Here is a 13,478-nt window from a genome sequence, read left to right on the forward strand (position 1 = left end):
TTGTACAACACTCACTTCTTAGCTTCACCTCTCCGTTGCTATCCAGTGTGCTCGGATTACCCCAGGAAGCTCCGAATGCGGTTCCGTGTGCCGTATGTCGGAAAGAATCATGTAATGGTCCACTAATAGTTCCAGTTCCAGTTGAAGATCGATTCTTGAAAGCATCCACTGCCGCATTCCTACAAAAAAAAATTAAAGGGCATATATTATATAAATCGTACACACCCACACGCGCAACCGATATCCTCTTACCTAGGAAATGTACCGATGTCATAAGTACGCTGGTTCTGACCTTTCATGAACTGCAGCTCTGGGCGAGCGTCGATAACAGCAATCGTATCACCTTGATTCAAAGATAGACGATTCTCTGCATTGTAGTTCATCAACGCTCGATATATTGGAGGAGGCGTGCTAGTCAAGAATTCCCTATGGAAGAATAAAAAATGTTATGCTAACTATTACATTACAGTGTCTGTGAAACTTACTTTATAGCAGCGAATGTCGGTCGCTCTGCCGGTACTTTATCCCAACATTGCAGCATGAGCTGATACACATCTGGCGGGCATGCATCCGGATGGTGCAACCGTTCCCCTTCCCGGTCAATCTTTCGAAGAATCTGGGATCCGTTTAGTCCTACCCAAGGATCTTCACCGAAAGTGAACATCTCCCACAAAGTAACCGCAAACATCCACGTGTCCGACGCATGGCTAAACTGACGATAGCGAAGAGATTCCGGTGCACACCACGGGAAAGGAACTTTTTTATGCTCGGTCATCACATAGCAATCTTCTTGCTGCGGCAGCGCTCGCATAAGCCCAAAATCACCTATTTTGATTTTGTTTCCCGCAGCCAGCAGTACATTCCGACACGCCAAGTCTCTGTGTAGAAATCGTTTACTTTCAAGATAAGCCATTCCGGTAGCCATCTGTACAGCCCAGTTCCAAATCAATGGTAGTGACGTATTCCTGCACTGTTCTCGTAAGGTATCCAAAAGCGAACCATTCGCGGCCAACTCGGTTACCATCATCATGGGTTGAGACAGGACTACGCCATGCAATCGTACCAAATTGGGATGGTTCAGTGCATGCATCGCTTGGACCTCTTTGAAAAAATCCTCAATCACACCCGGTTGTGTCAGTGTATCTGCTTTCAGTACCTTCACTGCCACGGGAACAATTTGACCTCCCGGGGCACGCCATTCACCTCTCCTGACCACCCCAAACGAGCCATCACCAAGCTTGATCGACATTGTTATATCCTTTTCGTGAATCAAACAGGTCAATGCAAGAGCCGACGGTTCATCACTTTCCCTCGTTGCATGTTTCTTCGGAGGTTGTTGCTTTCCACCTCCTATCAGCTTGCAAAGGATGTTCCGTCGCCACTGTTGTGCTTTTTTCTTCTTCACAGCCTCCATCAGCCGTCGGATGCCTGGTTTGCCCAGTCCAATCTTCTCGAGGTCATCTACATGGACATAGTCAAAGTGAGCCAGCCGAGTGATCTGAAGTTCATCTCGTATTCGAGTTAGGAACTGTTCCAACTGAACATCCTGCAGTAGCTCATCCAGCCAAACCGTCTCCGGGTCAGACATGTCGGGTAGTGTGAACTGAAAGCAAAAAAAAATTAACAGAATTATTATTATTATTTATTTTTTTGAAGCGGAAACGAGCCGAGCTGATACCAAACAGTTGATTCATGGTCGAAAAAAAATCGTTGATAAAAACCACATGGAAAGCGTAGACGTTTGAAAAAACAAGTCGAGCTCGTAGCTGAAGATAATATGAACGGCTGAATGCAAAAATATGGCTCTGAAAACCCGTATAAATAATTTTGGATGCCAAAAAAAACAGAGAAAAACATTGATTTCAATAACCGGAGACGGATTTGGCGATGCAAAAATAGTTCAAAAACATCTTTTTTGCAAGAACCGGACAAAAAAATCTTTAAATGTAAAAACTTAGCCGGATCTCCCAAAACAAATGTTTTATCCGGTTCTTAAATTCAAAATCTTTTCTGCCGGTTGCCACTGCGGACGTGGCATGGTTTGCTTGTTGGTTACGGGAGGCCTGATCCATGCAACATTCCACAGCGACAGTCGGCATTTTACAAACAATGTTTTTATATCCGCGAATTGTATGCCAAAACATTCACCCACACAATGACATTACCTTAGTGATGTTATTTACATCTTTATATTGATCAATCATCATGATTAGATTTTGTTATGTGCATACCTTACAAAATGCTGATCATGATAACCAAACAATCTAATTTACCAATCAAGTCTTTTTTGAAAGTACACTAGCTGCTTGGATTAAAAAATAAACACAAACTATGCATATACTATTTGAGATCTTCTGATCCGTGAATAAAATAGGTATTATTCATCAACAATTCAATTAGGTTGATAAGGGTGCTTTCATAATCAGACATAAATAAAAGGTAAAAGGGAATGTTGCCGAAGCGCATAAAACAATGGTAATTACCATGAAATGAAATGTTTTCTTTCAGAGCAATGAACATCATACGTAGAACGTTAATGTTCAAAACAGCAACTACCAAAACAGTAAAGTTAAATTTATTTACTGATGCTTGTTTGTTCCGTTTACGAAGGTTTCAGCTTTGGGGATATCACCTTTTATGATTCGTAAATAGTAAACTGGTATGGTACAATAATTTTTAAGTGGAAGTTAATTGCGCGACACACAAAAGATGTCAATTGTCGTAGCTCAATGTCCAGCGCCATGACAACGGTCTTGGGATTTCGAACACATTTTCTATTAGATACTAATAAGAGCGTTACAAAAAAAATCACGTGAGCCCATAAAAATGTAAAAACAAATTTATATGCTATCAAAATTTATGGCGGGTATTTTCTAGCTCATACTTTGAAATAATTTATAAAAAAAAATCTTCGGGGACTTTTTACAACTGGGGGCCGTTGTGCGACGCACAGTTTGCACAGTTACGGCGACGTTCATGTCAGGTATATAAAAAAAATATATTTTATTCACACCTACCACCTTTTAATGCTTAAATTCTTGGGCATAAACTTGAAACAATAAACTAAAACCTTGGTTTCTTCATTCCATAGCTTAGTGATTGTACTATATTTCGATGCTTCTCCATGACACGCAACGTTGAATCTATTCGGTATTTTGTTCTGCAAAAAAGAGCACTGCACTCCACTACTTGTGTTACAAACTAGTCAGCTATCGGTACGAACACTCTGCCACATTGAACTTGTGTAGTGTTCAATGAAAAGACACGTTCTGTAGACAAGTTTCGAAGTCACGTGCCTAAGCTTAGTAAGGATGCCGTGAATACACACATGGTCTATTTTACCCATGTATCGTTGTCTATCACACACTGGCTCGCATACGAATTAAAAATTACTTTACTAATTTACCAATCATAGTATCCCAGTTGAATAACTCCAACCTGCCCGAAACCCTCAGCATAAGCAAACAAATGAAAAAAGATGCTGCTCGCAGTCTAACAAATAATTGATTCAACCAACTGATGATCCGTTCGATATTGGCGTCCAGTTTCAATCGATTAAGATTACACAACGGTACGTTGGCGTGCATCGGACAGTTGGCGTCAAGATGGTGTGCGAAATATACCATGAAACAGTGACGTAGCAGGTGAGCGAAACCGAGAGCAATTGTAACGATATAATTTTTTTGGGTGAAGGGCGACGAAGAATTTCCATGTAAACTCGATTGCGTAAGTCTACCGTAGCTGATTGTAACAAATCAGCTTTTTATAACTAAGAATTAGTGAATTTATTTTGACGAGAGTATGTCCCACAATACGGGGCACCATTTCAAAATTCGTTCTGTGGCAGAATGGGTAGAGCTTGGCAGTGAATATCTCATGTTGTAAAGAAGATATCAACATAATTCTTGCTCCCTGGATTAGAGAATTTCCACAACAAATTGTGATGAAACTATTAATAAAATGAGATAACAATAAATAACTCAATAAATAATATTTCTATAAGTATTTTATTCAATTAGTTGTAAGTGAACCCGGGTTGGCTGTTCAATTCATACGACGCTGGTCTTACAAGTCAGTCATATGTCATATGTTCGAGCCCCGACCTGGAAGGATTCATAGTGTCAGTAGAATGATTCTGTACGCTAAGAATCGGCTGCGAAGTCTGTTCAAACAGAAAGGACAAAATTCACAAAAGGATTGAAATGCCAAGACTTTGTTTTGTTGTTCAGAACACTGAACATGACTCTACAAAACATTGCCTTTCACGCCAAACGAGTAAAAACTTTCAAACTAAGAACGAATGCAACGATTGAAAACTAAACCCGAAATAATTCAACTAAGAGCAATTCCACAGAAAATAATAGTACAAAATTTCTCAAAATCTGAATTGCTCCGATTTGGATATAACTTTGTACACAGTATGATAAACCATTTAACTCAAGGCTGATTTAAAAAATGGGGAATGTATTTTGCATCAAAATTTCTTCAAAACATAACTCGGAAACTGTAATTGGTAGAAAAATTGCGTCGAATAAAAAGTGTTACGAAATCAATCGGGCACTCTACATACTAAAAAAAAGAAAAACACTTTTCAACAATTCAAATATTGACGCAAACGAAACCATTTGGTCAATTATGAAAAAACGCGTCCTTTTATAGATATTTTTCTTTCAAACTTGTTATTAGGACCACAGCTCGGTGGTATACTGCCCATACTCGCATATCAGTCCCATACCGATTTTCGCCAATATTGAGTTAGCTTCAGGAATGCAATCTATCCTTAATATACTCTCAGAAATTGCAATAAAAGTTTATGGTTTGTTCAGAAAAATGTGAAAAAAATATCAACTTATGTCTGTCCCATATGCAAAGGACCCGCATATCAGTCCCATTCAGTGCTAATATCAATAATTTCATTTGTTGCAATATTGGAATAGCAAAGGTGTAGTACCGATATTACATGTAATAATACCACGATTTAGCATTAGGTAGCACAATAAATCAAAAAATTCGAAAATAAAATTTTAATCGTCTTTTTCTCGACATGCCGATTTTCCATATGGGACTGATATGCAAGCATGGGCAGTATACCTAAAGGTTAAACCTGACCATAAATAAACATTTATCATTCATCATGTCATTGCGACCAACACATTGACGTTAATAAGATTCGTGTCGAAAAGCTAATGAGATACAGTTGAAACATTTTTTAATAATTCTGAAGTATTCAAGCTCCTCCCACCTATTTCTTCTAGTTGTTGTTGATCGGGAATTGTTAATTGTACAAAAAATGGTGTGGAGGAAGAAGTTGTAGGAAAACGAATAGGCACTCATTGAAATACCGCTTTGGAAAAACGCGTGCTCTCAAAAAAGTTCGTAAAATGTGAGTGCTGGATATCTTGATAATATGATGCATTTTTGTATTCAATTATGAAATATATTTTTAGGCACACTTCTTAAGCTCTAAGATGCCAAGGGTATTTTCTAATCTTAGTTAACGACTAACTTAAAACTAGAAAAGTATCATTAGACTATGTCATCTCGAATTCTCGAAAATCCAGCTTTCACCTGACGATCGGCAGTGGTCGATGAATTGAATATTGCACGAGTCTTCCAGATGGGGTTGGTTAATAACTATTCTGGCCGCATCCTTCAGTCCGTGTGGGTCCGCGGGAATATGATGTCTTTGAACCAAACCCATCCATCATACACGCAGAGAGAAATATATTGTAAATATAACTAAATTTGCGTTTCACACAACGAATTTTTTATTGTCAATTCAATTTGAAACATTAGTTTTGAGTGAACGAATTTTAGATAAAGTTTATAATTGTAGCGCTTTAAATTTACAGACTGAAATAAATTTATTTAAATTTAGTTATTTTGATTAAGGCTTTTATTTATTAAAATCATAATTTTTTGTTGGTTTTTAGGAATAAAATAATTTCTTCCAAACTAAAAAAACAAAAATAAAAATCTGCTAACTGTGTTGTTATTTTGAACATGCTCCATTTCTCTGCGTGCTGTAACAGAATTTTATGAGAGATTTGAAATTTAATTTTCAATGCCATCAATGAAAAATAAAATCGTAACGACTGGGATTTGAACCGAAAATCATTACATAACAATAAGCGTCCGTGAATTGATTGAACCACAGAAGCATATATCTGCTTGCCAGGTAAACGGTACATATAAATTCATACAGTCAAACAAATTAGCCGTGTGAGAGCGGCGAGTGAATATTACGTGCTAAGTTTGTAAACATTTATTTTGTTTTAAAGATTACGCTACAAGAAAAATTGATGGGAAGTAAACTTAATATTATTATGCAAATAAATTTGTGTAGATCTATGTTACATTCAATGAAAAATAATACCTAACCCAGATTTCTGTCGTTAATATTTATTATATTATTCTATTATTTAAATGACTATTTTTATGAAGAACTTAAACCAGGAAAATGTCAAAAATTATTCACTCTTTGATTAACTTTAATCAAAATAGCATAAAATGTGGATTTCAAGTTCAAGATTATAATAAAATTATGAAAAACATATTTAAAGCGACGTTTCATTTTCTTAATTTGATTTTTTGGGTAATTTTTTAATTCTTGAAAAAGCACTCGAAATTTTCCTAAGCATATGCTCAATCGATTTCTTAGAATTTCTTTTTCGTCACTATTTTGTGTAATTAATAGTTTCCGAGCTAAAGTGACATGGAAAAAATACATACAATAACCTGTTTTAATTCACCTAGTTGTGTAATGATGCCTTTGTTCGGACGTAATCTCGCAAAATCTACAAATCCTGTATGAATACTTATCATTTGAATCTATAAGTTTGTGAATATAGATTTGGCCATCTAGAAGACAACTGAGAGAGATTTTTTACAGTTTATGATCACTATTTCCAATACTATCGAAACCGTATTCTGAGTACCGGAATAGTTGAAGATGGTTTATATGGCAAGTAACAAATATGATTTTGCCCTGTTTTGCTACGTTGCTTCAGTTGGCGATATAAAGTTTTTAACGCTTAATTCATCAGATTTGGAACCGGAAGTCGGATCCAGATGAAATTCAGGAATTTAATATGAAACCACCAGCATTACGTACCAACGCTAACTGGAAAACACGCAAGTCCCAACCAACCAACAACTGCCGACATCGAGCTGGGGGCCCTCAATCACAAGAATTGTTTTTTGTCACCCAAATCTGAAGAGTTACTGTATACCCCGCTAATGACTAATTACTACTAATTACTGTAACTGTAACAATTCATACAAATAACCTAGTTCAAATAATTATAAGAAAATGCTCTTGGCATCATAGAGCTAACCGCATTGTACCCTAATAAATATATCTTTAAAAAAACAATTATTAACAATTGGAATAGTTTCGAGCAGGCTTCCCAAATGTACCGCCGCGCGACATTATTATTGAGGATGTCATGCTACTCTTTCCATGACAGCCTTGTGATAGGTTTCATCACGACAGCCCTTAGACAAATAGTTCTGTACAGCCAACGTTGCCGTCATTCACTTCGTTCGACAGTTCATTCCATCGTAAGACATTTTGTCATGGTCCACGACAGCCGAAGAAGCATGAAGTTCTCGCTGTTGCGACAGTAAGCTTCGGGTATCAGTCACTGCGTTGTTTCTGTCGAGAGCAAAATATTACTCTCCCTTGACCAGGTCTGCGACAGTAACCGGTGCGGTTCAAATTTGTTGCTCTTGGTTTGCTATGAAGATTCGAGGCAAGCATGTGGGTTTTAGTTTTGCCTTTGGTGATTGCTTTGCGCAGCGGTTGATCATTGCGCATAGCAATCACCGTTGGTAGGGCATTGATAACAATATAATTGATAATTAATAATATACGAAACTCCTAATACGAAACGGATTGAAGAACGGACTTTGGTTTTAATGAAAGTTAATTTTTATATTTTGGTCGATCTTCTATGAATTGATAGATCGATTAATTAAAGAGCAATGTTTTTTAATAGCTGAGTCAGTTCGGCGTGCTCCTTTCAGGCAGTTTGCGGTCGGTTTGTGGGCTGTAACATTCATAGTGTATGCGCGTACTGATGTGCGTGGAGCATTATTTTCATCCTCTTTATCTCTTCCTTCAGGATAGTAAAGGCGCAATCGTTCCTTATATAAGAGTGTAAAAGCCAATTGAATCAGATTTTAGATTTATATGTTAACGGTAAATAAATGTTCGTAGCGAAAGATATGTTCAAATCAAAGATTCCGTATTCGATACTCGTTAGCGTTAGCTTTGCAGTCGACTTGTAAGTCTACGGGATTTTTGCATGGCCAGTGCTGCAATACTACGGACACTAAGAATTCTTTCAAGTCAGGAATGAAACATACAAAACCTGGCTCGTTAAGTTCGTTATACGTTGAACCACCAATCGAATAAAAACCTTGAGTGAAAAATTTGGAGTCGGAATTTGCAAGGCAAAAATCATCCAGAAACATCTTATTTTCAGGTACCGTACAACAAAGCTTTGAATGCAAAAACTGAATGAAAAATTCCGGTTCTTCAAAAAAATATGTTTCCAAGCGTGGAATGCAGCATGGTTGCCCGTAACAGATTCGAATGTTTATTTTGTTTTATTTAGAAAAAAAGTTTTAATTCCCCAAGTTATGTAATAATGTCTTTCTTGAGTAATGTGGTCTCAAGCTTTCCATACATATCAAGTTCTCTTCTATATATGAATAGTATGGTGTTTCTATTACCCTGGAATATATTCCAAAAAAAAATCGGATATAGTACGGTTACTTATATGATATAGGGTTGTGCTGATAATCTGCTGAATCATTTTCTTCCTGTTATGCATAGAATTATCTTATTTCCAGAAACAGCATATTAACTATTACATTATTTTGGTCATAGCTACCAGAAGTTCGCGACTTTTACACACGTTGAAACTGTCACTTTACATTGTAAAATTTAAAACTCGGTTAAAGCGTATCTTTCATCAAGTAGAAGCTTGTGTCAGTATATTTTGAATTCTTTAACTTAATGTCGTTGTTTACCACAAAACTTGCTATAAAAGTAACTGAGGCCCAAATTTATATCTACAGTTAAAAGGACAATTTCATGTAAACTTCTAGAAGTATCTCAATCATTTCCTTTATGTGCTTTTACGCTCAATCCAATTCTGGAAATGTAGATGTTGCAATCACGAGCCGCACGCAGAAGAAGATGCGGTGCATTGAAATTTCAAACAGCACATCCAGTTTATATGCGCTCGCTACAATTCTCGTACACATTTTTCGTTTTCTGTTTGAGTCGACTCTCACGCCCTCACGGAAAAGGAAAGTTATTCGTGAATAGCAAAGCGAACTATTGAATTTAATTCGGATCCGACTTCCGCAGTTAAAAGTCTAATAATGTCGAAAATTTTCTAAAATCTAATTGCCTTAGTAGCTTGTGTCTGCATTTAAAAAAATCAAACGTTTGGAACTATAAATATTGTAACTAAATAGTCAAACTTTCTGAGAGCCGAGTTCTTTGCACATATTTAACAGTTTTCTTTCTAAAAAGAAATTATGTTCTGAAAAATGTAGGTGTAAATCCCCGGTGAACAATTAAGTTTGAAACCGGGAATAAATAAAAGATATAATGAAAATAATAATAATAATAATAATAATAATAATAATAATAATAATAATAATAATAATAATAATAATAATAATAATAATAATAATAATAATAATAATAATAATAATAATAATAATAATAATAATAATGATAATAATAATAATAATATTGTAGCAGTCATTTCCGACCCTAAGAAACTCATTGTTTTAGTTATCCTAGGAGAAACAGAATTTAAGAGCTGTATATGACACGAATTTGTCTTTCATTTATTTAAAATTCAAAAATTAAATTTTTAAATTCCCAGTTTTGGTACTGATCATCCCTTAATTTCGAAACAAGAAGTCGAATATGGATGAAACTAAATGGAAGGCTTTTAATTAAATGATTTGCGATGATTAAATGATTTGCGATGAAAATTTCTTCTTAACTTTTCTTCACATAAACAACCATCTGTTGAACTACTTTTTATCTGAGAGCTCCCCCAATCAACTTCATGGTTGCGGACCCTGTATTTGTGTAGATGGTACTAAAAGATCTACCACCTCAACGAAAAAGAGCTCAATTACAAGGTCCGGGGAGTACTTAGAAACTTGCAATGAGAGCAAAGGGAAAGTCAATTTAAGCCGCAATGAAGCTATATTAATAGGCACTGAATTCCATAAAAAAACTTATAAACTTATTTTTCTAGTTTTGTGATATTTATGAAAATAAAAGAGGTTTATTGAAGATCTGTTCTCAAAGGTAGTAACAAATTAAGAACTCAACGTTTTTTATATTCTCATTCCTTCAACTGCTGGCAAAACCTATGTGAATGTTAAATGAACAACTAAATTTAAGCTATTTTAAATAAATTTAAGCTATTAGTTGATTGATTCCTATGTGGAAAAGAACAATTGAGAATACTAAATTTGTAACAAAGTTTGGGGTAAACCAAAAAATTTGATGCTTTTGGGAAAAATAATGGTTTCATTATATTTTTCTTTTTAAAACACTTTTAGCGAAAATCTGAAAGCACATGTTCACATATAAACATAAAAGTTGCCCATTCAATTTTATGGTCGAAAACTATTCAAAGTGCACCAAACATCTTATTTGGGTTCAGAGTATCATATTCTATAGTTTCAACGAAATCGGTGAGGCACGGGTACCAAAGTGTGCCGACTATTGGTGGAGTAACGTTAAATACACTACATAATTAATTAGTTGTGAAAAGTAGCTACGATTCGATCCAAAAATCAAACGTCATTATTCAGAATAAGGGTGCATAAGACATTTTCGGAGTATTGTTAATGAATGGAAGTGTATCTGTTTCTTTAGGAATAAGAAGGAAGCAGTAAGGATCAATACTTTAGAAATTCATATATACATATGAGCCGTTACACAAAACTCAGTGTTTATCTTTTAATATTCGTTAGTTATTAAAATTCATTGCCTTCGCCGACAGTATATATAAATCTAAAACAATTTCTTTATTTCACAATGGTATTGTAATGAAACGTTACTAAAGTTTCCTGCAAAGGTAATCCCAACAACGCAATCGTATGTACTAGTACCATTTCATTGAGGCAGCCGAAATAGTGCGAGCGCACTATGACCCACGGCTCGTCTCCAGAAACAGCCGGTTCATTGCTTCAAGAGACATTGATGAGACAGCCGGCTTGCGACAGCCCTTCGTAACAGTAATGCCCTTAAAATCAAAGGATGTCTTCGATTTTCAAAGGCTGTCTCCGTAACATTTTATGCGAATGAGCGAACAGAAAGAAACAGGATACAAACAGCCCGTTCGGTTTGACTACTCTCCGGATAGAATACTCTCATCAATCTGGCGAGTACAAACTGTCTCAGTGACAGCATTCATTTAGGCATGCGAGCGCTGTTGCCATTACAGTTCGGCGTATGCTTCACACATATTGTAGACTGGGCTTTCGACTTTGCGCTCCGACAGTTCATGCTATCTCGTGGCGGATGTCATTGAAAAGCAGTACTGCTGGGAAGCCTGGTTTCGAGCCCAGTTTAGAGATTTTTTACGTTTTTTGCTACGACACATTGAGTGACGATATAGAATTTTTAACACTCTTCACCCTGTAATTCCGGTACCGAAAGCCGTGTCCGGATGAAATTCTAGAGTTTTATGTGGGACAATAAGAACTAAGTTTGTGAAAATTGGTCACGCTCTATCTGAAGATAGTGATTCCCTGTAATTCCGGAACCGGACGTCGGATGACCTTGAAATTATGAAATTTTATAAAGCATCTTTAGATCTTTTATTTGATCTAAGGTTGAGAAAATCCGAGAAAAGCGAGTGCACACAAATTTTACAAACTGAGACTCGGTCCTCCGGGCCTGGGTGCAGAGATCAATTCATTGACATTCTTTTATTCTTTCGGTCGTGCTTGTCGCAAAATAGCTAAGAATTTGCCCAACCGCAGTACCGTGTTTTACCAGTAGCAGACATTCGTAGCCACACCATGATTCTAGATTATTCAACGCGATTGTGTTTACGGTGCTGATGGTTGTGTTTTTAAACCCGAACTTCGGTGTTGGTTTTCGTTTTCTTTATAGAGTGTATGAAATTGAACAAAAAAGCACGTTGTGTGCATCATTCTTAAAGGCGTGTTGTGTTTTCTTCTTCCATGCCAGCACGTACCGATGCGTACTGGTTTTATTGTTATTTGAAATGACGGTTCGAAAGCTTTTACACTCATCGCACTCTAACCGCATCGCTCTCATGGAACCGCAAAAAAATTTACAGTAGCTTTGGAGCTAATGTGAGCTTTAATTTAAATCAAGATTCGTGAGAATCGGTTCAAGCATCGCTGAGAAATCGAATTGAGTTTTACTTTTAGTTTTTCTTCACTTCTTCTGGTTGTTCCGAAACAGGAAACGAAAGACCAGTAGGGCCGAACTAAGTTTATATACCTACAAACTAACAAGTTTTGAAAATTAGAAGAATTGATCAGCCAGTTTTATGGGATTTGTACCTGTTTTTGATCATCGTTTGTAAAAAAACACTCATGAAATTTTCCACTTATCGCGTCCGTCGGATCCGGATTAAATGTTTAAGAAAATTCCAAAGAAGATCTTTCATTTGAATCTTAGTTTGTAAAAATCAGTCAAGCCGTTTCCGAGAAAATTCTTCACTTTTTTACTTAATTATCACGTTTTACCCTACAACTCCAGAGCCGGAAGTCGGATCCAAATGAAACTCAATAGCAGGCTATGGGATCATAAGACCTTTCATTTGCATCATACACACATAAACACACACACACAGTTATTTACTCAGAGTATGCGAAGCCTGGTTGCCTGCAACACAGTTCTAGAATTAATGAGTATCGAATAAAGAACTGTGATATTTTGTTTTCATTGAAATTTCATCAAATCGGCACAAGTATATTCAACTACTTCAGCGAGATGCGACCACTAGATGTAATTGTTTTTTTTTTTCATTGATATTCTGCTATTCCCTAGCTTTTGAGAATATCATCAAACGGTTAACCATCGGAAAAACCTAATTAATCTATTCCTGTTTTAAGAGCAACAAATCGATTCCTAAGAACTGTTTGCGTTTTCCTCTTATTCACACCAATCCGGTAAGTGGTCTAGACAAATTTTGTTGTTCAATAAGATGAGACCACATGTCATATAACGAATGCAACATCAGACAATTTGTGTTAGAAGTACGTTATATCGTTTATTCTGTCTCGTTCTCAGCTTTAAAAGTCGATCACCGGGTGGTGCTATGAATTCTTAGTTATTACAGATACACAAGTGGCAATGAGATACAATGATTCTCAAACGATGGTACAGAAAATGGGGTTTCTTCGAAAAGTAGATTAAATTAACAATTTAACGAGTAAGAGATGCTCAC

The 13,478-nt window shown here is 36.3% G+C and overlaps 1 protein-coding gene across 3 annotated transcripts in view; it reads right to left on the minus strand.

The window, feature by feature from the left end:
* Window positions 1–13,478, minus strand: part of LOC131434579 (activated Cdc42 kinase Ack) — a 53,647-nt gene that overhangs the window by 26,372 nt on the left and 13,797 nt on the right. For 2 of the 3 annotated variants that reach the window (XM_058601421.1, XM_058601420.1), the window contains 3 exons: window positions 486–1,603; window positions 253–426; window positions 16–179 (listed from right to left, as the gene is read on the minus strand). In XM_058601421.1, coding sequence (XP_058457404.1) covers window positions 16–179; window positions 253–426; window positions 486–1,588 — 1,441 coding nt within the window. In that variant the 5' untranslated portion in view covers window positions 1,589–1,603. Of the gene's footprint in view, window positions 1–15; window positions 180–252; window positions 427–485; window positions 1,604–3,017; window positions 3,264–13,478 lie in introns of those variants that run through there. The other variant, XM_058601422.1, reaches the window with a different exon arrangement.

Source organism: Malaya genurostris, chromosome 3 (genome assembly GCF_030247185.1).
Source record: "Malaya genurostris strain Urasoe2022 chromosome 3, Malgen_1.1, whole genome shotgun sequence".
Lineage (NCBI taxonomy): Eukaryota > Metazoa > Arthropoda > Insecta > Diptera > Culicidae > Malaya > Malaya genurostris.